At 35.6% G+C, this 27,996-nt stretch overlaps 3 protein-coding genes across 22 annotated transcripts in view; 2 read left to right on the top strand and 1 right to left on the bottom strand.

Moving 5' to 3' along the window:
- Positions 1-460, top strand: part of LOC111594284 (protein WBSCR14 homolog) — a 36,105-nt gene extending 35,645 nt beyond the window's left edge. For all 5 annotated transcript variants that reach the window (XM_023307525.2, XM_023307523.2, XM_030225182.1 and 2 more), the window contains one exon: positions 5-460. In XM_023307525.2, coding sequence (XP_023163293.2) covers positions 5-138 — 134 coding nt within the window. In that variant the 3' untranslated portion in view covers positions 139-460. The remainder of the gene's footprint in view (positions 1-4) is intronic.
- Positions 461-1,393: 933 nt separating this feature from the next.
- Positions 1,394-3,160, top strand: LOC111594279 (probable cytochrome P450 6t1). The gene is made up of 3 exons (XM_023307510.2): positions 1,394-2,757; positions 2,817-2,957; positions 3,020-3,160. Exons 1-3 carry the CDS (start codon positions 1,504-1,506, stop codon positions 3,158-3,160), a joined length of 1,536 nt encoding a protein of 511 aa, XP_023163278.2. The 5' UTR covers positions 1,394-1,503.
- A 1,908-nt stretch (positions 3,161-5,068) lies between these two features.
- The window catches only part of LOC111594280 (protein FAM102B), a 58,220-nt gene continuing 35,292 nt past the window's right edge, over positions 5,069-27,996 (bottom strand). For 4 of the 16 annotated variants that reach the window (XM_030225176.1, XM_030225178.1, XM_030225177.1 and 1 more), the window contains 9 exons: positions 26,602-26,650; positions 15,312-15,843; positions 14,471-14,782; positions 14,179-14,411; positions 13,826-14,106; positions 13,655-13,737; positions 10,287-11,543; positions 5,333-5,538; positions 5,069-5,270 (listed from right to left, as the gene is read on the bottom strand). In XM_030225176.1, the coding sequence (XP_030081036.1) occupies positions 5,152-5,270; positions 5,333-5,538; positions 10,287-11,543; positions 13,655-13,737; positions 13,826-14,106; positions 14,179-14,411; positions 14,471-14,782; positions 15,312-15,487 (2,667 nt within the window). In that variant the 5' untranslated portion in view covers positions 15,488-15,843; positions 26,602-26,650 and the 3' untranslated portion in view covers positions 5,069-5,151. The other 12 variants (XM_030225181.1, XM_030225180.1, XM_023307512.2 and 9 more) reach the window with 12 other exon arrangements.

The raw sequence follows: 27,996 nt of genomic DNA, 5'->3' as shown, positions 1-27,996 counted from the left end.
TCAGCTGTTACGAACAAATTAAAGTACCTATCGATGCATACGGATATTGTTTCGGAGCCGCCCAGCACCTTGCAGGAGGAAGTGGCCAAGGCTCTGCAGAACACCAGCGGACAGCATCCCAATCTGCATGGCTCCTAACCGTTGTTGCTGCTCGTGATATGAATTTAACCCAATTGCTACAACAAATCCAATGTCAATGCAAAATGTTCGCCCCGTTGGCAGCCGCTACGTTCCACAGTCAGCAGCTATAAATTGTACAAATTGCCTCATGCTGAGGCAGATTCATTATATATATAAATATATATGTGTGTGTATGCAACGGATGCCACAACAGCAATCAGTAGATGCAGAACCAGAAGCAGCTGCAGCTTCAGCTGCAACGGCAGTTGGCGCTAAGCTAAGCAGCGTGTAGTGCCTACAATTCTATGACTTAAGTGTAAAATAAACGATTTTACAATTTTTTCAAAAATGTCTTTTCTTTATTATTCCAAGATGAGCTCTACGATGTAAAATGGTCAGTTTTGTTTTTTAATACAGCTGAGGTAAACTGTATATTATATATATAATAATACAGAATAATACAGAATCATACAGAGTAAAGTACCCTAGTGGAAGCTAAGCTGAGTACTTTGCCATTAGTTGAACTGCATAAGCGCAAAAGCACATACAGAATCCACAGGAGCGGAGCTTTTAGTGGAAGCTAAGCTGAACCTGAGCGCTTGTACTGAGTAGCTGCAAAAGCGCATAGTCGCGCATTCCCACCACGGCCAGGAACCATTTCAGTAGTGCGAGCGCATATAGCAAGACGCAATTTTAGCTGAGTGAACTTTCTTAATAGTTGAACAATGATTGCACACAAATAAATGGAGCTAGAGCGAAGTATGTGTGGATTGTAGATTACAAGCTATGTTATCTAGAGGCAGAGAGAGAGAGAGAGAGAGAGAGAGCTATGCCTGTACCTTCCGCTCACGCAATTGTCGATTCGGCAAATGCTCTCACTCTCAAAATCAGACTGTACTCGAGTGTGCAGATTTAAGTCCACTTGAACTAAAACAGAAGAGCTCTAGCTTCTACTAAGCCATTTAACTCCTCTTAATTAAAGTCCAAAGATCTTGTAATTAATTAAAGTCCAAGCGTCTTTTAATTTAAGCACAGAGCAAAAGCACAGCCTCGAGCTTTTAAAAAGCTCTCTCTGTTACATTCAACTAACATAGACTTATTTGGATGAATTATTAAAATTATACAAAAGGTTAACAAGTAATAATAAATTTATTCATATTTTCATTCAGTCCATGTAAATTGAATACGACACTTTTGTCGGCAGTTCCGAGCGAAACACAGAGAGCGAGAGAGAAACAGCGCAAATTGGTAATGTAACAAACTGCAAACTGTTATCTATTGATCGCTCTCTTTCTCTCTCTCTCTCAGTCTAGTTACATTTCAAATGCACTTATATTGCACACAAGCCGATTGCCAGTTCAGTTGACTCTTGATTGTTGCAAGATGTTTATCTTTGGCCTGTTGTTGCTGCTGCTGCTTGCCTGGCTTTGGCAGCGCTGGCACTTTGGTCACTGGCAGCGCTTGGGCGTACCTCAAACACCCGCCACGCCCTTTGTGGGCAATGTTTGGCGTCTGTTGCGTGGCTGCTGCTGCTTTGGTGATCAGTTTCGCGAGCTATACGAGCGCCCCGAGGCCAAAGGTCAGGCCTATGTGGGCATACATGTGCTGCACAATCATGCGCTGCTGCTGCGTGAGCCGGCGCTAATCAAGCGCATTCTTGTCGAGGACTTTGCGCAGTTCTCGAGTCGCTTTGAGACCACCGATGCCATTGGCGACACGATGGGCTCCCAGAATTTGTTCTTCTCCAAGTACGAAATGTGGCGTGAGACGCATAAAATCTTTGCGCCCTTCTTTGCTGCTGGCAAAGTGCGTCATATGTTTGGACTGCTGCAGCAGATTGGCCAGCAGCTGGAGCAGCACATGGCCAGGCAGCTGCAAGCGGCTGCAACATCAGAGGACCACTTCGAGCTGGAGGTCAAGCAGTTGAGCGCGCTGTTCAGCACGGACATCATTGCCTCGCTGGCATTCGGCCTGGAGGCGAACTGCCTGCAGCAGCCGGACGCAGAGTTCCGACGCATGTGCATCGAGGTGAATGACCCGCGGCCGAAGCGTCTGCTGCATCTCTTCACCATGTTCTTCTTTCCACGCTGCTCGCGTCAACTGCGCACGCATCTCTATTCGGAGGAGTACGAGCGCTTTATGCGAAAGTCCATGAACTGGGTGATGGAGCAGCGCTCGGCCAGTGGCGAACAGCGTCACGATCTGATTGACATATTCCTGCAGTTGCAGCGCACCCAACCACCTGAGAGTGTGGCGCATCGTCGTGACTTTTTCGTGGCCCAGGCGGCATTCCTGCTGCTGGCCGGTTTCGATACCTCCTCCTCGACCATAACATTCGCGCTCTACGAGCTGGCCCGCCAGCCGGCCATACAGCAGCGTCTTAGGCGGGAGTTGGGCGCTGCGCTGCTAGGCTGCGGGTCTGGCCAATTGGACTATGAGACGCTCAGCGGCTTGCCCTATTTGCGGCAGGTGGTGGATGAGGTGTTGCGCTTGTATCCGCCCACTGCCTTTCTAGATCGCTGCTGCAATGCCAAGGCAGGCTATGACTTGTCCGGTTGGAGTGGAGGCAAAGCTTTGCGTCTGCCGCCAGGCACACCTGTCTACATCTCTGTGCTGGGACTGCATCGGGATGAGCAGGTGAGAAGGCAACAATGAATAATGAGCTTAGGCATAACTTAATGCGGTTGCTTTTGCAGTACTGGCCGCAGCCTTTGAAGTTCGATCCGGAACGTTTTGCGCCGGAGCAGCGCGCACAACATCAGCCCATGACGTATTTGCCCTTTGGCGCCGGTCCACGTGGCTGTCTGGGCACCTTGCTGGGCCTGTTGGAGATCAAGGTGGGTTTTATTCAAGCTTCATTTCTGATCGACATACCTAACCTTAACTGTTTCTTCTACAGGTGGGCCTGTTATACATACTAAAGAACTATCGCGTGGAGTGCTGTCCGCGAACTCTGCCGGAAATGAAGTTCGATGCGAAGTCCTTTGTGCTGACTGCTGCAGGCGGCACCTTTTTACGCTTTATCTATGATCCGCTGTGAAAGTAAATACTTCTATTTTTTGTTTATTTTTTGTATTTTTACTTTATTGGGGTAATTGTTTTTCACATATTTTTATTTAATGTATTTTTTTTTAATTTTTCTCGTTTGTTTTTAGCCTAAGATCAGCTCAAAAATGTTCACAAAATTTGTCAGTTGGGCTAACCAAATATCGTTGGCCATATAAATATGGCTAGTCGACCATTATCTTTAGACTATAGACTGCATTTATTGGCGGGCTTATCTGTAAATGTAATTGAAATCCTAAATGAAGTGCATTGATAAGAAAATGAATTTGAAACAAGGCAAAGGAATTGAATTATTCAGTTTGAGTCAAGAAATAAAGTGTTTTATGACTGCGGCTTTTAGCCATATGTATTATATATTACCAACAATATTTGGCTAGCTTGACAATCAACCATATAAACGTTGTGTCTATTTGTTTTTTGTTTCTTCCCTTTTATTTATCATATACAATTTAAAAAACTAGCTCTCGAGCTACCTGGCTTATATATCTTCACTTTATACAAATTATCAAAAACATAACTAAAGCAATTTTACACACTCATCATGAATGAACTAAGAGCTAAGCTAACAACTAATTGCATTTTGTTTTTCTTTATGTTTCATTTGTAATTTTAAATATATTTTAATTATAATATATTAACACAAAATTGTATTTGTATTTTGTTTTATACATAAACGTTTTTTTCTTACTTTTCTTTTAGTTGCGGAGAATTGAAATTGATTAAAAATTGTTTACTTCGCTAGCTACGAGTCGAATTTAGAAAAAATCAAATTCCATTTCAGAAATTGTTGTTTCAAATGCAAAATGCAAAGTTTACTTTTAAGTTTAAATTGTTAAAAAAATGTGCATAAATATAAATGTGAATTTTCAACTGCTGCAAATAAATTTTATAACTTGAATTCGGCTGAATTTTGTCTACTATTTTCGTATATATTTGATTTTTGTTTTTTTTTTTTTTTTTTTTCATTTTTTTGAATATATTTTAGCAGTTTTCAAGAGGAAGCAGCATTTATTATGGCATTTGTATGTATATATAGCGGAAGGCTCTATTTTTCTGTTTTTAGTTTCAACTCCTTCTCAATTGTATATATGTTTCGTTATATATATGTGTGTGTGGCAAGCAAATTTGCATTTCGTTTTGTTGCAATGACAGCTTCGATTTTTTTGTATTTCCTATTTTGTTTATCATTTATTTTTTGGAAGCAATAAATTAAATATTGTTGCAAGTATTTTATTGAAATTTCGAATTAGCTCTTTTTTAAATTTTAAATTTTAAATTTCTATTTACATTTAAGGTGCAAGCATTTAAGTGTTTAATTGGAAAATTTGAAAAGTTTTTTATATTTGGTTTTTGGTTTTTTCTCTTCTTCACACAATATACAATAAAATTTGTGTTAATTTTTGTTGTTTTACTGACTTTGGAAGTGTGTTGGAGGTTCGTAATTAAAAATGGTTAAACAAGAAAATAAAAATAAATAAAATGTGCAAATACAAATTATAAAGTTTCTGTATGCAAAATATTTGTATCCAAAACACTCCCAGAAGCGCTAACAGCAGCGACAAAATGTTAATTAACATAAGTGAGAGCGCTGCTAATTAACACGATGTTATGCTTAGGCTGTTATTTTATTTGTTGTGTCTAACATAACGCTTAATACACACATTCAATATTACATATAACGGTATATATGTATATATATATATAGCTAGTTACATTTATAGTAGTGTACTTTTGACATGACATACAATTATATATATAGTTTATATATATATGCTGTACATATATATATATACTCTCACTTTTAGCTTGCTAGTAAATATCATGTAAAAATTAAATCATTACATTTAACTCCTTTGTTTTTCACTATACTTGTATTTCAATCTGCTGTTGTTGTTGTTGTGGGTTTTTGTTTTAGTCTTCTAATACATTTTACGAAACGCACACACTAGAATCGTTGAACTGCTACTATCTTCGATCCTGCATGACCACCTGCTTAAAGGCACCCGCCCGCACGTTCGACTTGACCTCATGGCCGCCTAGCGAGGCGGTACCATCGCGCGCTATATAAAGCTGCAAGCCAGATGCTAAATTGACGAGAGAGAGTATTATTAATTTCGATATTTATTAGATATAAAGTTGTACTCACTCTCAGCGGATTCGCCCAACTGATCTAACTTTGTGTCCTTTAAAATCTCATCTATTAACGAATTGGGATTGACGCGCGTCTCCTCGACACGATCCGAAACGCGTGGACCATCATCGAGGGCGCCTTTTTTGCGCTTCTCGCCGCTGCTTTTCGTGCGATCTAGAGATCCTGTTTCACTTATAACTAACGAACCGGAACTGGGATTCCTGTGAAATCAAAAGACGACAGTACAATTAAATACATATAATGCATATAGAATCTAAAATAATATAGATATATATATACGCGGTGCGCCCTGTTTAGTTTATAAAATGTGAATAAGCAGCGAGTTACAAAATCACACGATATATATAGGAATATAGGCAAGACCAGGGATATTGCGGGACCAAAACAATTGCATCGGCTATCAAATCTGGCCATGCCATGCATAAAACATATATGAGTGTGTCTATGTCTGTGTGTGTGTCTTTATATACATACTAGGCTTAAAAGTATTTAACAAAAACTGGTGCAACATGAAAACATTGAGAACGCCTAAAAATAAGAACTAGAAAGTGCACAAAAAATAAAATTGAAAAGTAATATAAACATTACATGAAGAACATAATTGTAAATTAAATTAATATAAATTAATGTTACATAATAAATTTATAAATAATTTGTATCATTATTGAAGACATCATTTTACACACAATTGTTGAATTAAACAAAAAGTAATATATATATATAACATAAATTTTAAAAGAAATTGTATTTGTTAATAAATACAATTAGCCCATTTATATTAGAACTGGAAATTAAATAAACTTTAATATACAATGCTTCAATTTCTGCCTGGCTTTACCTAGCTTATCTTTCAATTTATGTTTATTATTTAATAGAGTTTGGATTTATTTTAAATTCAAACATAAAACAAACAATCAAATATATAAAAAAAATATATAAAAAAATTGTTTTCTATAAAATATAAATATTATATTATTTTATATTTAATTAATTGGTTTCTGGTCTAAAAAAAAAACCAAACATAAAATATATAAATGTATATGGCGTTCAATTTATATATATATATATATATATATATATATATATATATATATATATATATATATATTGAATATTTTATACATTTGGGCTTTTTTAAAAAATAATTTATAAATAAATATATAATAACATTTATATAATATATTTTTGCTTTCTAAGCAATTTAAAATTTGATAAAAATATTAAAAGAAATAAATTAATATTTTTAATTCAGATATGATTTTCGTATCAAAAATCTTTTGCATTGAAAACGTAAGAATATAAAAAAAAATTCTCTCGAAAAAAATCGAATATTTTGAAATTTATAAATTAAAATTGTAATAAATCATAATTTTAGTGGAAAATTGTTCGCAAATTAAAATTTTAAAGCTGCATTCTTATATAAATAAAACATTTATGTTTTACGGACAGATGAAATGAGCTGCCCACATATAGAAAGTATCTGTCAACTGTTTTCCAGCTCTAATAAATTATTTAAATAATTGTTTATAGACAAAATTAGAGCACAAAGAGTTACGAGCACAACAGGAAAGTAGCATAACTTAAGGATCTAACATGTTGATACAACGAAATAGAGGCAGGCAACTAAGTTTTACAGTTCGCTGTGAGGATAAATGGAAAACCCACATCATTGTGATGCTGGGCCGACGTATGATCTGTGTGGTGGCCAGCGGCGAGAGCGTGGCGCCCGAGACAGACATCATGGTGGCCGAGGTTAAAGCAGATGCTTCCGCTGCCGCAGCCGATGTGGAGAGCAGCAGCGATGCAGCCGATGGATTGGAACGTATGCTGCACGCATCTGTGGGACTGGCTGCCAGCGAGCTGAGTGCATCTCCCGACATGACATTGCCAATCCTAGGACTATTTCCATGTCCATTAGGTGAGCCGATCAGCGTCTGCTGTGACGGTCCATCCACAGTATCCGGATTGCACTGAAAGGTGATGAGGGCACCGCTGCTGCTGCTGTTGCTGCCGTTCGACGAGGAGGCCGAGTGATTGGAATGGATGCTGGCTAGAGTGCCACAGGGCGAACAGCTGCTGCCCTGCGCATAGCCAAAAGATCCGCCCGATGCTCCACCTCCAGCTGCAGCCACCGTTGTCTGCTGTCGATTGCCGCTGCTGCTGTTGTTGCTGCTGCTGTTGCAATTGTTGCCGCCGCTGTCGAACAGACGACGTGGCACGCCGCTGAAGCTTCTGCTGGTAGCGTGTTTCGTTTCATTTCGTTTCGTTTTTTGTTTTTGGATTAATTTATAGACACAGTTACAGATCAAAGCGGTATGTTTTCATATATATATAAATAAATTTATATATGGGAAGACATAAGAAAAAAAACATTTGCAAAATATGCACCATAAAATTTATGAGTAATTGTAGAAAATACTTAATATATATTCATAAATATATTTAAATATATATTATATATTGTATTCATAAAATATGGCTCAAGGCGCTTAACTCAAGAAGCATTTGAATTTAGTATTTATGTTAGGATATGAACTTATTAAAGATAATTGGATATTTTTATATTTGATAAGCTTTTCTTTAACTGTGTTATTTTATTGTGTGTGTGTAGGTAGGTGTGTGTGTGTCTCTCAGTATGTTCAAAATAATATTTTAATAAAATTATAGATAGAACAACACAAATTTCAAATAGTTAAAAAATATTCCTGATTCCTATTAATACTTGTTTATATATTTTTTAAATTGATATATTCGCATCTGATTTGATTTAGTTAAGCATTTGGTTTAGAGAATTATTTCCTAAGTTGTTTCTTGCTTCAGTTGTGATTTAAGAGAAAATTGAGTGCGGGAAAAGGTATTTGAAAATTAGTCGGTTTTCACCAAAAGATTTGTTGAGAATATTTTTTTCCAAATTTAGTTGATAGCATAAATATATACATATATATGCATATTTAATAAATGTATATAGATTCTTAAATGTTCTGCATGTTCAATATATAATTCAGTTAAAACTTTAAAATATATTATATTATATTACTAAAGAGCGAATATGTTTTTAAATTTGGAGACTAGCAATATAATTCCAATGTTATTTTTAAATTTTATTATGACATATTATTATAATATTTTATACTATTAAGTTTTATATATTTTTATATTAACGTTGATTATTTATATATATAAATATATAATATTTTCAATATAATTCAGTTAATAAAATATAATATAATTTGAAATAAAATATATGAAATTTCAGAACTCTTTCTAGACTCTTATCTTTTTGTACATACACAAAGCCGATTCGATGTTAAGGACTTATGTCAACAACAAAATTACCAGAGTTTTATTTATATTTGTATTTAATTTTAATACAAATTGGCAGTGTAACAGCTATGAAATGTCTCTACAATTGCAAAGTTAACCCTGACCTTTGTCAGAATTGACTTCGCTGTCTTCACTTTCAGTCATATCCTCTCCCATCTCCCAACTGAAGTGTCGGCTGCTGTTTAATGAATTTATGGCACTCTCAACACCAATAATAAATGTCAATGAATGCTTTGAAGCTTTTGTAAAATCAGTTAGCAAAAAGCTTGCTGTCTTGGCCCAGCCAAATGGAGGCCAAGGTGAGAGGCGAGAGTTTAGATGGCCGACACGAAAGTTGACAGACAGGGGGACATATCCTTGCCCCAGTTTCAATCACTGTTGACCCCGCAAAGGACAAGTTATAAGTAAAGAGGTAGTCACTAGGGGGCGGCGGTGGGGCAAATACAAACTGAATTAATGTTGTTTGATTAGCGAGGGCAAAATAAAATTGAAGGCATCACAGTGCAAACTTTTAGAAAATTCTCATTTCAATTATAAAAAAGAAATTAATTGTACTCGAAACTCACTTAAGGCTAAAATTAAAACTTAATTAGTAAGCCCCAATTAAAGTAAGTGCTTAGTAACTGTAGAACCATCAGTAGCTACTGTTGACTGTACAAAATTTGACCAATCCCAGTGATGAAAACCATGGGATAAAGGAATAATAATTACATGTTATATAAGATAAGATTAGCTTACAACTAAGACTTAAGCTTTACTTTGTAGTAACCCATTTTAGGGTCATGATTAGTACTAAGAATAAAGGAACATGAACGACAACAAAAAAGAACGCAACAAAAAACGGAACCAGAATATAGACAAAAACAAGAACAATAACAAAATATCAACAGAACAAGAGAAAGTGCATTAAATCATGAGAGTAAAGGCGGGAACCAGATCACCAATTTAACGTTAACGAGTCAGGCCCAACGAGTAACGAGTAACGCATGTCAAGCTGTATAGTAACGAGTAAAGCTTAACAGGCAACGAGTGACGACTCGTCGCCGAGCTAATTATATATACTTAGTTTGATTGTTTTTGTATATCAGTTTTCCAGCAGCCTAACAGGTCGAGTTGAAGTTTAATTCAGGCTTTGTTGATAAACTGAAAAAATTCAGTCTAACTGTTAACGAGCTGAAGTAAACGAGTAAATTTGAACGAGTAACGAGTTACGATTCGCTGCTGAGCTGGCTAAGATTTCTTGTAGATCAGCTCTTCAGCAGTCTAAATCTCAAATCAAAAAAAAAAAAAGAACGGTAAAGCTTGAAGAGTAACGAGAAATGATTTGTCTGTATGATAACGAGTAAAGCTTAACGATTAACGACTAACGATTCGCTATGGAACTAGTTTGAAATTGATTTAGGATAACTGAACATCAGTCTAAGACCTGAACGTTAACGAGTAAAGCTTAGGGAGTAATGAGTAGAGCTCAACGAGTAACGAGTAAAGCTTAACGAGTAACGAGTATTGATCTGCTGTTGAGCTAATTTAATACATAGTGTCAGGCGGAACGATTAAAGCTTAACGAATAACGATTCGCTGTTGAACTAATTAAATGCTTAGTAAGGGATAAAACGCGACGCACCTCATGAGCTCGTAGGCAGCATTTGTGGAATGTGGTCGAACCAAATGATGGATGGGCTCCTGTGTGGTCAGCGGCGTTGAAGATGTACCCTGGAGCATGGTGCGACGATAGGCGCGTTCAAACGGCGTGCGCGACATAAAGGAGACGGCATTTGCGAAACTGTCAGCTGGGGAATCGACCACATCGTAGGTTAGCAAACGATTCACATAGCTGTTGCCCAGCGCTGGCTTATCCGCCGATTGTATGAGCCGATTGAAGCTGGGTCGACGTTCGCTGGTGGGCGTCAGAAATGGATCCGCTTCGATGCGTTCGCTAACCACGTCGGGTATGGTGCCCATCGAGCGCATTTTCTGTATGGGATAATGCGATGGCGATGCTGGGCTGTCTTGCCCGCCATCCTGGCCAATGAACTTGGCATTGCCCACCTTCGGCTGATGCTGATGATGCGTCTGATGCTTCACATACAGTTTGCCCGACGAGCTATTCGATGTGGTCGAGTTCTTGCGCAGATTATAGCTATGTATATAGAGATGATGCTGATGCTGATGATGATTGTGCTGCTGGACACGCAAACGCTCCTCCAGTGATTGATCGCGTATGCGTTGAAATTCCTTGCGCACCGCCTCCTCGGAGTAGTCGTCGAAGCACAGATTATTTAGCGATTTCATTTTGGGTATTTGTGCATGCTCGGCCAGCTGCTTGAGACGCCGTGGTGAATTGCGATCTAGCTCCATGGAGGCCTTGTGAAATTCCATTTCAAGTATGGACAGATTCTCCATGGACTTGATTTTGGCCACGCGCGGCGTATGATAGTTCTCCTCCAAGCCCGAATCGTTATCGCCCGAATCCTCTGGGGCATATTCATCCGATTCACTTGTCGTCTCGGCGCTATCATAATACTGTGTCGCCTGCAGCAGCAATGGCAGCGGCATCTCCGCCATGGGCGTAAGAAAATCCTCATAGCCGGACAACTGATGCTGCTGCTGATCGCCGGGATTCAGGGTGGCATTCGGTGTCTGATAGAGCAGCTCTTCGCTCTCATATTCGATGGTGGTGCTGAGGCCAACAGTTGCCGGCTTGCTCTGTGGCCCCGCTTGATGCTCCTGCACCAGACCCAGGCCCAGGCCTAGGCCCAGGCCCAGTCCCTGGGGCTGTGGTTGCTCCGCTTTGTGTCGCATCGCTGGTATATTCAATTTCATGGCATTTATAGCTCTCTGATTGAGTCTATTAAGTAGAGAAACGGATTTTCTAAAACGACTGAAGTATGTTTTTTTTTTGTTTTTGTTTTGCGACGTACGTAGAAATACAATTTTTTCAGGTTTTTTTTTAAAGATGAATGTTAATGTTTTTATATAGTTTTACAGTTGGTTAGTTGGCCATTTACCCGTTTTTATATTCAAATTATATACAGTACATATGTTGGTTATAAAAGAAGAAGAAAACGAAAAATGTGTTAAACAAAATTAGCCAAAAGCAAAAAAAAAAAAAAAACAATAAAAATTACTAAATTTAAAAGGGGTGAATTGAACGTAAAAGCTACCATAAAAACCGGATTAGAAAAAGCCCACAAATTCCATTCTTAATTATTATATAAACTACATATGACTTATATATAAAGTTAAACTAACAATGAATTCAATTTTGAAAATGAAAACAAATAAGAAACCAATTCCATTTCATGTACTTTCTTATAAATGAGTGGTGAGTGAAGAGTAAGTTGGGTGTTCCCGACAAGCCACAGTAGACGAATTAGTATTCCTGACGTTGCTTAGTATGTTGCTTATAGATCTGGTTTGACTCAGGTATAGTACAAGCTTTAACGATTTGCATAAAGCGGACTATATTTTGATATAGTAAAAATATATAATTCTTTACAAAATATTATATTATTATAGTTTAATATTTATAGCAAAATCGGAGGCATATGAAGAAAGATATTATAAAAATGTTGTGACATCTGCTTTCAATCAGTTGGATTTGACGTACGATTTTATAAAAATACACATCAAAATCTAGGGCCTAGCAAATGAAATGTAACAAATGTCTGCTGAGAGTGGGCTTATACATGAAAGTCAATTCATTTTGCAAAGGTAAGGTCAGGACAACTGCTTAACAGTTTCTAAAGAGCTCAAGATTTTTCTAAGCACGAGAATCGCTATATCATATTACTATTTAAGCAATATATAGTTAATATGATCTGCATCAACTAAACTGAACTTGCTCTTGCTAACTTTTCTCTTCTGTATTATAAAATACTTCGCTTTTAATTTTCGCCAACACTTTATCAACTTGGCTGTCTACGAGCTACTTTTTCTCAATACAAATTTCCAACTATTTAGTTTTCTGTTTAGTTTCCTAGTTTGTGTAGTTGAAAGTGCAGCAAAAAAGCCCGAAATCCGTGCAAATGCCAGATGCAAACACGTGACCTTTGAAGAGTCCCAACATGACGTCAACTGATGAAATCACCAGCTGTGCAGAGTTATTTTTTTTTTTTGTGTAAACAATTCATCTGTAAGCGCTGCACGCGAGCATAACCAAACGAACACACTCCAAACTGAATTTAAATACATATTTTTTTTATACATTTGTCTCTTCAATTCTAAAAGTCATCAAAGGGCGACAGTTTGTCTGTGTGCTTGGGCAAGGATATTGGAGTTTGTGTGTGTGTGTGTGTGCATTTGACCTTAAACTTAACAATGAAATATTGTTGCGCAGCTCTCGCTATAATACATATGTAACTATTTAAAACTATGTTTGTAAACTAATTTAGTTAAATTTAAAAAAATACCAAAATAATTATTATTTGCCTAAAATATGTATAGCTGCGCTAGTATTTAAATAATACTAAATATATAGTATTTATTTAGGAATTTGGCGCAGTCATACGTATATAACTCTAACTTAGCTAAGTAAAATATTCAAACTCAAGAAGTTAAGAAAATAAAAAAGAAATTGAAATATGTATGTGTATATTTTATGTGTGTGTGTGTGTGTTAAACAGTGTTGTCTAATAATACTGTTCCTTTTAGTAGACATTTAGGGCGAATAGTATATGTGTATATCGTGTGTGTGTGTGAGTGTGTGTGTATCATTTAGGTACGTCTCTTGTTAAGATACGCAGAGAGTTTGGTATATTTTAGAGCTTTAGCATATATAGCGCATATGATATATAGAGAGGAGCATAACAGTTATAATAGTTATATATTTTAGGTATTTGGTATATGTATATATAAATTAAATAGTCGGCGCGAATTGTGGGCAAACAAATCAAATTCAAATTCAAAGCTTTATACATAGTTCAAGCTATACGTAATAATTAAATGGCATGAGGGGAATGGTTTTTTCTTTGTTTGAGGTTTATAACTTACCTAGCATGCCCTGAGTCACCCTCGGAGCTTTGCCTCGAATGTTGACTGTGCGAAAAACTACTATAACCCGAACCTTTTGACATCTGAGTGAAAAGGAGAAATACATTAGCAAACGATTTCTCAAGAGATTCGGGACTAATTTGGATAAGTGCTGAGGGATTGTTGACTTACTTGACTAGTATTACTGGAATTTCTGGAGTGTCCCATTTCCATCAGCGCCGCCGTATTGACAGCGCCCACATTAGCGCCTGTGGTGCCATAATTATTGCTACCAATGATACCCAAGCCAGGCAGCGTTTGGCTAACTGTCACAGGTGTCGTGGCACTGGCTGAGGCGATCACATGTTGTTGCAGATTGTCGGTGGTCAGCGTAACAGCTGACTCCGAGGACTCGGACAGGCCGGAGTCGGTGACAATTGCCGCTATCATGATCTGTGTGTCGAGATCTACTACTGAAATATTATTAAGGTTCGGTTCACATGCATTGAGCTGAAGTTTCGAAAATATGTTTAGATTGCACTCACCCTCATCCTTGACGGTGGAGACGGGTCGTGTGCCTGCCGCAGTCATTGTGCTAGCCATGCCGCCCAAGGTGGCGCCACTGCCACCCAGTGGTATGGATGTGCCGCCACTGCCGCTGCCAATACTGGACAGAGCTGTTGCCGTTGGCGTCTGTAGACCACCACTACATGCCACATCATTGACCAGATCATCTGCAGATGGCTTGCTGGGCTTGTTCTTCAAGCTGGGCGTGGGCCTATCAAATGTAGGCAGAGTCAATTAGCGCATATATTTTTATGAAATCAATTCACTTACGCCTTGAAGAGTATATCACCGCTTAGCATATGCATTTTAATGCTAACTCTCAGCATTGAGTTGTCCAGGCGATGGCGCGCATCGTATCCCTCGAGCAGAAAACGACGTGATGTGAGACCGGCGCCAGCGAATTCCGCCAGATTTAGATCGATAAAGCCCAGCTTGTAGTAGCTGCGACCGCCCTTCATCTCTTTGCGTATGGAGATGCGCAAATGGCAGGGATCTAGGACGCCAGTCGAGGCATTCGCGCTCATCTTGCAGGGAAACTCAAAGCTGCGATTCCACTCAACGCGATGATTGCGCACCTCCTCGCTGGTTAGATAAATTATTATTATTATGACATATGTATATAGGTTTAATTTCGATATTTCTTATCAATTAATTACTTTACTAAATCAAGAAATTATTTTAATAATTCTCCTTCATTTTCATATTTTTCCATTATATGAACTACAAAGTTACTGTAGAATAAATGTATTATAAATGATTGATAAATATCGATGCATGAATTGAGTCTTCTGTCTACAAATAAGTTTATTTTTTGAAGACAATTGTATATATATTAAATATATATTTTATATTTATGTATATATTAAAATATATTTCATGCTTTATTAGCTATCGATTCCCAGCTTCGTTAAGTGAAGTTTCTAAATAAATCATTATTTTGAAATTCTATTTCAATTATATTTCAGTTGCAATCGATTATAGGTGCGAATCTATCGATAGTTTGGCATTTCATTAACTATATATCTATTGACCTGAATCAGTTACGGCTACGATAGTTATCTGTGCCTTATTACCAATACGGATATGCATATATTTTACAAGGATAACTCACCGACTGCTGTACTCCTGAAAGGAACCACCGTCCAGTAGTCGTATCTTGGCAAAGAGCACCTCATTGACCAGAGCCACCTCGACCAGATCTTGCAGCTGGACCTCCACATTGAACTTGTACTTTTTCTTTTTCATCATAAAGGCCATGCCAGGGGCGCTAGGCCCAAGTAGTGTCATCAATTGCCTTGCCTACAAGCCGTTGTGTTGCGGCGTTGCCACCTAGTCACAAAAAATTATAATACCGAATCTGCTTTCAGGCGGTCGCCAAGCACCGCCTCAAATACGCTTTTTTAACTGTATAACTTTATTCCGTAAACTTCCTCTTCAAAAACGTCCTCAGCGCGTAATTTGTTATAGTTGGCTTTGCTACTGTTCTACTGTCTTGTTTTCTGACTTTTCTGTGTGTTTATAAATATTAGGTTTTACTATTTCTAGTTTGGCTTTCCTCTCAATTGTTGTTGTGTTGTGCTACTTGACAGCCATGTTTAGAGTTGGTGCATGGCTTCGGTCTTGAAGTCGTACCTCGCGTCCACCTGCAACAATAGCCAAAGGAAAAATAATTTGAAAATCAACGTATTTTTTGTATTTTTTTTCTGTGCAACTTACAACCTAATTGGGTGAATTGTGTATGTAACTTCAATAGATAGAAAACAGCAGTAAGAAAAGTCGTGTGAGAAATGAACAGAAAAATCTGTAGCTACGTACTCATATTGTTTTTGTTGTGTGTCAGTCAAAAGCATTCGATTCGAATCGATTGTCGACGTTGTCCCTTTTGAAGGCCATACAAAATGGCAATTTACAAGTAAGTTAAAAATACATATTTGTTTATCAAAACTAATTGGAAACCTATTTGAATATGAAATAAATGATAGACTGTTTGGAGAGAGTTGTATGAACACAATACTTTTGAGCGTATTCCCTTTGCAGGCAAAAATATGTTTTAATAGACATTTTGTCTATTTCATTACACTTCGTTGTCTATTGTTTATTATAAGCGTTTTTTTTTTATTAAAATTACCAATATTTCTATTATTGCTAATATTAAAATTGTAATTCTTTGCTATTGTGGAAGATGGATCGAAGAAGCCAAAGTATAGAAAATAATAAATCAAATGTGCAACATCAAAGATGCTTGGAAAAAAGTGTGTGACTGAGCCGAAAATGTTTCCCGAAGGAAAAGAACGGAACCTGAACACAGGAATACTAAGGAATAAGCTCAATAAAAGCACATAGAAGGACTACGTCGTGAAAGTTATCATATATTTTCAGTCTTTATGGAATGTCTATATCATTGTTATTGTCCATTTTATTTTTATTACTATTGTCATCGTTATTCCCATTGTCATTGTCAATATCAATATTAATATCATCATTATCATCATCATTATCATTGTTATTGTCATTGTCATGGTCATTGTCATTGTCATTATCATCATTATTATCATTGTTACTGTCATTGCCATTGTCATTGTCATTGTCATTGTCATCATTATAAATATCAATATCATAATAAATAACATCATTATCATTATCATTATCATCATCATCATGATCATCATTATCATTATCATAATTATTATCATTATCATTAACATTATCACATTATCATTGTCATTGCCAGTATCATTGTCATGGCCATTGGCATTGTCATCATTATAAATATCAATATCATCATTATCATTATCATATTATCATTGTCATTATCATTGCTGCCATAAGTGGCATTATTGTTATCATTACTCAAGCATATGAGTAATATAATAATTTATTTTTGTTAGCATCAAAAATATCAGAAATACTTGGTACAGTCATCCCACAGATCGCAGAATCCCACAAAACCAAATCATATTATAATTTCATCACATCATCACATCATGTTTTGAGTTCATATTATATAGCAATCTTATTTCATGATATTTACAGAGCATCTTTAGGTCATTCATCCCTACGCTCGTCCATCCAATTATAATTGTCATCAATTTTGCTTGTCATTAGAAAGACGTTTTCTAGGCGCCTAATCGTAACGCTAGAACAGTCGTCAATCAAAACGCAATAAGGTGAGTAAAATTTATCGCATAAATTAAGCTGCAGCACTTTAGTAATTAAAAGGGCCAACACGCAAGACACCATACATAGAGACAAGACAGAGACAGAGACAGAGAGAGAAAGAGAGACGTGCCAGGATTACCTCATGGTGCGCTCTATTTGGTCTTGGCTTTATTTCGCGTGCTTTCTTTAGTTATTATTGTCGACTTTTGCAAATTGATGACGCATTATCATCAGCGTCATAATTGATGCCGTCTTCAAGTTTTCCGGCAATCAAAATAAACAAGTAAGAATCTTGAAGTCGGGTGCTACTGACTGCATAACACTCGTTTATAGTTCAAAAACAGTTGAATCAGTTTTGGTAAATCTCTAGAGAGAGTCTGCTCTAACTTACCTGTAAGTTTATGCAGCTCTAGTTGCAAAAGTTTGGTATTTAGAATTTGCCACGCCCCCGAGAGACATTTATATAATCTTTGGTAAATCAATAAAAGAAATCAACAGTAGCTTGTGAATTACGAGTGTTCCAAATTGCAAGTCATTAGGTAAGACAACAAAATTTCAAAGATGAATACTAATTAATTTGTATTGTTGTTGTCAGTAACAAAGTCCACGGCATACATTAGACAACTGATAACAGAAGAAGGTCAGGTCCGGCTTTAGCGACCCATATAAACATTAATATTAACCTGAGTTTGATAGCACATTGCAATCTGAGATGCTGAGCTTTCATAATGCAGCTGGCAGTTTTAAATTTGTTTCAATTGTGTGCGGTTTAATCCATCAATTTTGGCATTCTAAATGTATATATTTCGAAAGCTAATGCTAACTCTCTTTATAACCCTGCCAGGGATAATAAGTGAGAGAATAGACAATTCGGTATGTTAACCTAATGAACGTGAACTGTTTGTGTTTGTGATCGCTAATCGTGAATCGTGTATCTATATATTTCAGCAATGCGTTGCCTCCAAGAAATTGGATGAGCAATGCAGCAGATATTGCTATGGAATCGTAAAGCCCCTTTTACAATATGCTTCGACGGTCAGATCTAAGGAAGATCAGTTCACGGCATTAAACAACCAAATATTGAATCTCGAAGCGACTATCAAGTTGCAAGAGAATCAGCTTCAGTCATGTAATTCGCATGAGAAATATTACTTGACCAAAGACGATTTGTTGGCATCCAACAAGGCTCTTGTTGTCCAGATTAAAGATTTAATAATTCTCAATAATAACAACGAAAGTCAGGAAAAGGAAATCGAGACAGATAAAAATAATGAAAATCAATTGAAGATAGAATTAAAGAATAAAGATTCTGAAATATTGCATCTGAAATCTCAAGAAGTAGTAAAGACAGATAAAATTATGGAACTGGAGAATAGATTAACTAAAAAGGAAAAGGTAATCGAGACAGATAAAAACAATGAAAGTCAGTTGAAGATGGAGTTAAAGAATAAAGATTCTGAAATATTGAATCTGAAATCTCAAGAAGTAGCAAAGGCAGATAAAATTAGGGAACTGGAAAACAGATTAACTGAAAAGGAAATGGAAATCGAGACAGCTAAAAACAATCAAAATCGATTGAAGATAGAGTTAAAGAATAAAGATTCTGAAATATTGAATCTGAAATCTCAAGAAGTAGAAAAGACAGATAAAATTAAGGAACTGGAAAATAGATTAACCGAAAAGGAAATGAAAATTGAGACACATAAAAACAATGAAAATCAATTGAAGATGGAGTTAAAGAATAAAGATTCTGAAATATCTAATCTGAAATCTCAAGTAGTAGATAAGCTAGGGAAAATTACGGAACAGAACAAATTAACTGAAAAGGAAAAAGAAATCAGGAAATGTTTACCCTCTAGCTGCATAGGTAAAGAGACAGGTATATACGAAATACAAGTTCCTGGATCGAATCCGTTTACCGTGCCTTGTGATGCGACCCTGATTGATTCTGGTTGGACAGTAATTCAGCGTCGTAAAGATGGATCTGAGAATTTTAATCGCGGAATGAGAGATTATCGTTTGGGCTTTGGCAAATTGAACGGAGAGTTTTTTGTCGGTCTCGATAAGCTCCACTTAATGACGAAGTCCCAAAAACACGAGTTGTTCATTTATATGAAGAGGTTTAACAATGAAGTAGGATATGCGCGATACAGTCACTTCCTAATTGGAGGAGAAGATGAGCTCTTCAAACTAAAATCATTGGGAGGCTTCTCTGGAAATGCTGGCGATTCACTGTCTCCAAATATTAATATGAAATTCACAACACGTGATAGTGGTGATTGGCGAGCAGAAAATTGTGCAAAATTGTCTCAAGGTGGTTGGTGGTTTAATGGCTGTGGTTTCAGGTAACTAAATTAAAGTTTTTTAAATTAACTAAATGTAATTGCATTTATGTTTAATTCGCAGCTATCTAAATTCATATTACTGGACAAATTTGCAATGGCGGACATGGACAATGGATAACCTTAAATTTGTGCAAATGATGATCAGACCGATTAAGTAACAAGTCGAACATTGTTAAATTGTCTAAAATTGAAATAAAAATTGAGTTTCATTTGAATTGGGGGTTACCCGAGTTAACTTAATTATAAATAAGCAGAAACGCAGACGCATCACGAGCCTAGGTAACATTACCATTAGGCACAGAGAGTACATTACCAACGGGAAAAAGTTCAACAGCTTAACAGTTTCTCTCGGCCAGACGCACATTGCACAAAACCAAAATACTCACTTCACTTTGCGAGATAGTGTAATCAGCACAAATAAACAACAAAAAAAAAAAAAAAAACAAAATAATTATAATAACAAATAGAACAAAAAGACGAACATGCGCCAACAACATCTGCTAGACGCCTACGTTGATATCTTTTGTGGGTTTGCCATTTGCGACATTTTTTCGACTGCTGACTAATTTTATATATAGCTCTCAGATCAATTCTGAGAACCAAGAGACCATGTTGTTGTTTTGTCTTTTTTTTGTTTCAATTGAGCTGCGTGCCTTTTCGCTTTGGCAACTAATCTTAAGAAACAATTAAAGCAAAGTTCATCTAAAAAGAAAACAATAAAAAAGCACGTAAAAATACGAGCTGATTGAAAATAGATTAGAATTAAATAAAAAGATTTTACGCAAACCAAAAGAAAACGATAATAGGTGGTTTTTCTTTCAGTGTATTTCCGCAATCGAACATGTTTTTGCCAATTATAAATTACCAAAGAAATATAATCATTTTACACTTTCAATGGGAATAGGTACGGGTAAACATATAAAATGTGTTGAAATAACTGAACTGATCGATATCGATTATTTTTAATAAATGTGAAGGGAACGATCGAATATATATACTTAATGCAGTCAGCCATGCCATCTTTTGGCTATTATATTTAACAAAACCATTTAGAATCCATTTTTGAAAACTTAAGAATATTACTTTGTTGTAGATAATATATATAGTTTAATTAAAATATCAAAATAAATCGAAAAATGGTTAGTTTTCGGTTAATGTTATTATTTTTTATATTTACTTTATTATTCGACTTCTGGCTAATTATAGTTTTATTTAATCATCCGATATGTATACGAATATTCTCATTAATGTGTCCATCATTTGAATTGCGCTTAATACTGTTTTGACTGTTTAAAGCCATGATGATTTATGTTGCAATTTGTCATTTAATCCAACGTCAGAAAAATTACCAAATAATATTGTGAATACCTTATGCTCTTATTATTTTATTTAAAAGAGATAAGTATCAAGGGTGAATATCCTTTAAGCTCTCATGCGTCTCTCTCCCTTCAATCAGTCGTAAAAACTTTAAGTCCTTGCTTTAACCTGACAATATTTGCAATGGGCCACAAACAAATCTGTAGCGAGTCAATTACGTCCATTATATCCATTAGCTGAATATACCCCAATCAGTTGGATAAACATTGCCAGACCAATCATAACCGAAACCCATTAACCCAGTTATTGCCACGGGCAAAAAAAAAACGAGGAGATTGGGCGTCGAGTGTACACACCCCAACATAATATATATATAAATTGCACCCCAAAAATCTCTTGCAGCGTTTATTTTTTGCACGCTTCGGGTTGGTTGGCTTCACCACGCACATGTGACCGCACCCAAAATAAACCTTTACGGAATTACAAAGTCCGTAAAGTGAAAAAGCTTAGGGAGAACTTGGTTTGGTCAACCGACAGGGAAACTTGCCGAGAAAAGTGACCATATGAACTAAATGACCGACTGACTGACTTGATTGACCGCAACTTTATGTTGAAAATACCCTGTAAAGTCATAAAACAATTGTTGGGCATATAAAGTCTTAAGAATTAGTTATAATGTTATTAACATTTGTGAAAATGGTTGTTTGGTTAAAATATATCTAGGTTTATTTTTTTTTTATTTTCCGAGATATTTTTCATTTCAAGAGTTATAAGAAATATTAGTAAAAAAAAGAAATGAAAATTAAATAATAGTATTAATGGAAACATTGAGAGCTTCAGAAGAATATTAGAATATTTAAATTTTTTGTTGACTTACAACTAAACAGAATTCTAGATAAAAAGCAAACTTTCTATATACTATATATTAACAAATATTTAAATATTGATTGCAATGCAATAGAAAAGCAAACTGATTTTAGACTCTTTTGCAATACTTCAATCTCCTTACCGGGTATCGCCCAGTCTATCATGCCTTTAGTTTTTTAAGTACTTGCACGCTCATTTGTGGGTGCGCCTGTTAAACCTGAACAACCGCAAGGCATGCACAATGTTGTTATTGTATCCTTTGGCATATCCCTTGAGTGTAGCAAAAGCCAAGTTGATAAATTAGAGAGTTCTAAAAGTACCCCGTGCTGATGGTTTCCTATAAGAACTACACAGAGCAGCCACTCGTATTAAGGCAAATTTCATTTCCATTCACTTGACAATTGAAATGACAAATTTGCAGTGCATTTGTACCAAAGAATTGATAGTCTCTTTTCACTAATCAGTTTCAATCAGTGTCTCAGACCTTTTTGGTGCAGAAGTCAATTAACGAGTGTTCACAAAATAACTCTGTTGATGAGTTCAATTTGACCTTTACCTTGCCCCAGCATCATCATCCCGTTTATTATTATTAACAATGACGCAGCAGCAAAAAATAACAGCAGAGCAAATGTGGGAAAGAGTGCGCAGATAAGTGCGCGCAGACACAGAAACAACATTAAAATTCATTGCTAAACATGCCACAGAGTGCACAAATATTTATTGTACACATAACATGTATATATATATATGTATATATATATTTATATATCTGCATCTTGGTCAACAGCTGATGACAAGCGAATTGTAAACGAAAAATTGTTGAAACGAATCGGGTGAATCAAGAGAGATGGTGTTATTTCAAAACTACGTAGAGCCAGCTAAGATATTGCAATACGCCTACTAAAGTGCAAAACAAAAAGATCCGGGTTTGATTCCCACGTCAACAATATTGTGAAATAAACTTGAGATGTAGATACAAAAATGGGTTTGCTAGCAAGATGTGCAGTCGAGAGAAATCTAAGATAATATAAATTAGATAAAGATATAAATTAGATAAAGGATATTTGAAGAGAACAAGAAAAATAAGATCGGATGAGAACAAAACTAAATATATAGAAATTTAAATATGAGAAAAATATTAATAGAAAAAAGTTGATGATGGAACATATGTGCTGAGAGATATAATGTAAGCAGAGGACCAAACATAGTAAGTAATGAATTTATCATTAAAATGTTATCCACAATATATATCTCGTAATACCTATAAATATGTAAATATTAAAATTTATGTAATAAAGCAAATGAGGCTAGGAATAGGCTAATAATAAATAATATTCATTCACTAAAATTGATCTAGAAAGAATAATATTAGTTTCTTCTCTATATTATCCTCCTCTATAAAATCCAAAAATATTTCTATCACAACTACAAAATATTATATTAACATTTTAACATATTATAAAAATCATAATTGCCTATAATTAAATATTCAGTATTATTCTCAATATCAATTCGTCGAGTGTACTTCTTTGATTGATGATCAGAGCAACTGTTCATGTATTTCATCTATAGTAATCAACAATCTAGTTCTGTGTTGTCAACAACTAAATGCATAAAATATTCACATTGAACTGTGACTTGTCAATTCGAACATAAGTGCAATTGTTCGATTTGTGCAATGATAAAGCAGATATTATATAATATCTATTTGATGAGCAGATACATTCCACCTGGCACTGTAGTTTGCTTTGTTTTGGGTTTTACCTGTGTCATTTGGCTTGATCGTGGGCGCCGTGTCACGGTCAAGTTCTCACACACACACGGTATGCTAACTGAGAGACATATTCATTTGCTGATTGTGCCAAATTGACTGAGTGAATTATCTGATGCTTATTTAGCTGCCTCCCCCTAACCCCAAAGGTTGACATCGACACGCATCGCTCTCTATCTTAGAGATACAAAAGTATCTGTTTGTTGTCAAAGATGCGGCGGTTCGATAGAAGCAACGACAAAGTGATAAATGAGTTCATAGCCCGTATGATGTTGGTCATGTGGATTAGCGAGGGGCAACCAAGCAATTGATTTAAATAAGGTAGTACTATCTCTAGATAAGCAGTAGTATCTATAAATAAAGAGCAAGTCTTTGACTGAATCGTGTGTATTTGGATTAAGTCTTATATATAATAAAATAATAGTATTATTATATATATATTATTTTTTTAGAAAATGTTTAAAAATTTATAGCTCCATCTAAAAAGAATGCAAAAAAGTTTGCAATTCTGGTTTATTGCGTTCTATAGTTTGGTTATTCTGCTTTGTTATCTCTGCCGGTTCTCATTCACCAACTACTCGATCCACCCATGCGACAACTGTTTTTGAAGAACTCGTGAGTTGTATGCTCAGTTTTCTTGGTCGCCCATTCGTTGGCTGCAGCTGTTGCACACATGTTCGAATGATTTGCATTCGCCTGGCTTCGCGCTTAATGCTCGATGAAATGTTTTTCGGGGTGCCCCCTTTTGGCCCCTTTCATTTAGGCACTCCAAAAAAGTATTTGAGTGCTAATGATGTGTAAAACACAACACACAACAGGCATTCTTTGCCGGGGCAGATGCTCGCATATGTCAGTCTGGAGGACGGAGCCAAGCGAGTGTCGGTTGAGTGCTCATAAAGATAAGCACGGAAGCCAAAAAGATAAGAGCTTGTTGTTGTTGTTATTATTGTTTATATAGAGAACAAACTGCAAACAGCATCAGCCTAAATTGGCATAAAAAACCAAGCTGAAGCAGCGGCTAAGGCGGAAGTTTTTGCGAGGTAGTAAAAAACGATGTTCATTATATATCAACTTGGGAAACAGCTTAAAAAGATAACGAATAGTTTGTATTACTTTTTTAAAATTAGAATATGGACATATAAGGCACTCAGAGAAAAGTTAACTAATTTATAAAAATATATTATTTAATTTGTTGTGGAAAAGTTGTGAATAATTAATTTAATTTCTAATTAAATAATTAAAACTATTTTTTTTAATCAAAACAAATTATATATAATAGTGTGTTAATTAATTTAATTTAAACCAATTTTTTTATTTATTACAGAAATGTATTAATTTTTTATTTAATAATTATTTTTATTTTGTTTTCAAAAATATTTAGATTATTAATCTTTTATAATCCTATCATTATGTTTAAAAAATAATTTTCAATCGATTTTTTTTAAATATGTATTTATATTTATATTTAATTCAAGTTTCTACGTTTTTCATATTCAAGATTGAAGTATTCAGATATGTTCTGTATACACACATGTGAATATCTTCTGTATTAAGAATGATTATTATGGAATTATTGAATTGTTTTATTAATTATTTATAAATTCTTTTTAAGTCGAAATCTTTTTGCTTTAATGTGATTGTTTTAAACTAAAAATAAAGGGAATTTGTTTGCCAATACTCATCCAGCTAGTAAGCTAGCACTGTGTATACCACTATACGTTTTACATTTCGCTGTAAGCACTGAGCTGAGCTCTGGCAAGAGCTGATTATTCGGCTCGGCTTACATAAAACGCTCAACTTGGCCGCAACGACACGTACTGAAAGTTCAAAAGAGGCCATAACGTGTCTTGATTGAAAGAAAAAAATAATAATAATGGATGCTTGAGTGATTTCTCTATTGTGCAGAGAGAGAGAGAGAGAGAGAGAGAGAACCACAATAGAGCTATCTTAGAGACGCTGAGTCATACAGACATCTAGAAAGACATTGACCTTGACAAAGCGAAGCGTTAATGGATTCGACTTTGAAGGAAAATGCTTGGGAAATCACACGAGACCAGCATTGCCGCCTTGCAGCTACTTAGTGCGCTTTGATTTTGCCTGTCACAGGGCGTTGATTTAGATTTACTTGCACTTTTGACCTTTGAAGGTGGGCTAACTTTTAGGTTTCTGCTCCAACTAAATGGAAAACTTTTACTGCCCTGCTTGGCCATTAAGTGCAGTATAACATAGTTCTCTCGGCTAGCTGACCTTCATTGCTTTCAACTCCTGCAGCATCCCATGTTGGTAGTTTGATATCTTTAGCTTTATGGCTGTCCTTTACACACCAAAAGTACTTACACACACCCATACACACACTCGCGCACTCTAAACACCTTCGAGTCATTAAGAGCGGAAACTTAATTTGAGCTTTTGCCTCGGTTGTACCCTGTACTTACAAAGGTGTAAAAAGTTGGAATTATGCTATGAATATGATTTGATGGCGGATATCTAAAATAGCTTTGATTAAAAATTCGGTTTTAGGTCTATTCGTATTTTAATAGCTCTTTACAGCAATAAGAGGTATATTAGTTCTCCAGCAATTTCTCTCTCTATTTATTAAAAAGTAATTGGAATTTTGCTTGAGTTGATTTATTACACAAATTTATAATATTTGCTATTTTAATTTAAACACTTTTTGTTTCTGTTGGATCTTTAACACATCTATCTATTGGTATATAGCTACAAATTATGAGACATTTTAAAGTGTCTAATTTATGAGTCAAGAAGTCAATGCAGTTCGCTTTACAGGGCATCCTGGAGTACGTTTACTTGCTAACTATTTGGTATAGTGTGTCACCTGCACGTCGTCTGTGGGTGAAGTGTTAATGAGGTACACTCTTAAGGAATGCTACTGCCATATCTAGGGAAAAGCTCTAAGAGTGCGTTTAATTGTGTCAACTTACCCGCATTATCAGCGACTCACAAGTGGATGGAGGCTGCACAGCAGCTGCCCTGCAAGACAAGCAAAGAGAGATCCTTGTAAATTACTGTCATCACTTCACACACAAAAATCTTTTACTTAAGTGTATATATATATATATACATATATATTATATGTATATACTGTATACGTGTATACCCCCTCGGCCTGACCTACTTTAGTAGGTACCAAGTGCCTGCACAAATTGCGCAACAAATGCCCCGAGGAGCCGAAATCATGAAAAATGTGCAGTGCTTGACGGACAAATAGAGAGAGAGAGCGAGAAAGAGACAGAAGTGAAAGAGAAGCTGGAGCAAGACTACTGGCTGTAACTTTGATGCCACAAATGCACCTCGTCGTGCGGCTTGGATCAGAGTGTTATGTGATAGGCTATAAGCCACGTAATTTTCTTTTGGATTTACAAGCTCGTTAAATGAATAGATAGTTAAGTTATTACGTTAATGCTAAATGAGTCGACTTATTTGAAGCTTGTTATCAAAGCTGGGGATATCGTCAGAGATTGGTTAAGGTAAATGTAATGCACATGAATATATATTAAATATAAATAAGTTATATTCAAATATAATATAAATATTATATATCAAATTATTTTGAAAGCTAATATAACTTAACTATCTTTATTTAAATAGTTATGTCTTCGCAAAAAACTGTTGCATAATTGTTAACATAAAATTTGCAAGTTAAATTCAAGACCGGTAATTGGCTCAATAGATTTAGGTTTATAACATATTTATATTTGTAAAGAGATATTAATTTATATATCTTGATCATGATCAGCTACGCCGCCGGTCATAATTCAAGCATATTAGAAATTTATTATCGTTTGCATACTGCAGCTGCTAAAGTATAAACAGCTCTGCGAATCGTTTAAATATTGTCTATATACGCACATATAGTATCCAACTCGTTTGCATAAACTTTAAGCTAGAGTACTGAATCCCATTTTCATTTCAGTCAACACATTATATTTTATTTATTATTTATTTAATTTATTTATACTAATTTAAATGTGATATTAACACCCAAGCCTCTTATTATTTATCGGCAAACACATTTTACTTTACAATTTCAATAAATCTCACATTTTTCAAGCAATAAAAATACGAAGCACTAAACAAATCTTGGTTTTTAACTATATTTCCGTCTTCACTTATCGCAAAAATAATTAAAATTTTTTTTTCTTAATTTTTACTGTATATAAAACATTGATTATTTTATTTCAGCACCAACGAGATTTTTGTTTTGAGATATGAACAAAATTTCAATTGTAACAAGCTCAAGGCACAAGTCTTTGAACGTTTTATAAACTATTTTTTATTTATTTGTTTTAATATTTATTACACAAATGTGTGTCGCC

The sequence above is a fragment of the Drosophila hydei genome, unplaced genomic scaffold (assembly GCF_003285905.1).
Source record: "Drosophila hydei strain 15085-1641.00,03,60 unplaced genomic scaffold, DhydRS2 tig00008124-arrow-arrow-pilon, whole genome shotgun sequence".
Lineage (NCBI taxonomy): Eukaryota > Metazoa > Arthropoda > Insecta > Diptera > Drosophilidae > Drosophila > Drosophila hydei.
The sequence above is the reverse complement of the archived record's forward strand: the minus strand, read 5'-3'. Positions and strand labels throughout refer to the sequence as shown.

Coding starts and splice junctions, on each gene's coding strand:
- LOC111594279 (XM_023307510.2), top strand. CDS start 1,504: ATGTTTATCTTTGGCCTGTTGTTGCTGCTGCTGCTTGCCTGGCTTTGG. Junction 2,758..2,816: donor GACTGCATCGGGATGAGCAG/GTGAGAAGGCAA, acceptor TTGCTTTTGCAG/TACTGGCCGCAGCCTTTGAA. Junction 2,958..3,019: donor TGGGCCTGTTGGAGATCAAG/GTGGGTTTTATT, acceptor TTTCTTCTACAG/GTGGGCCTGTTATACATACT.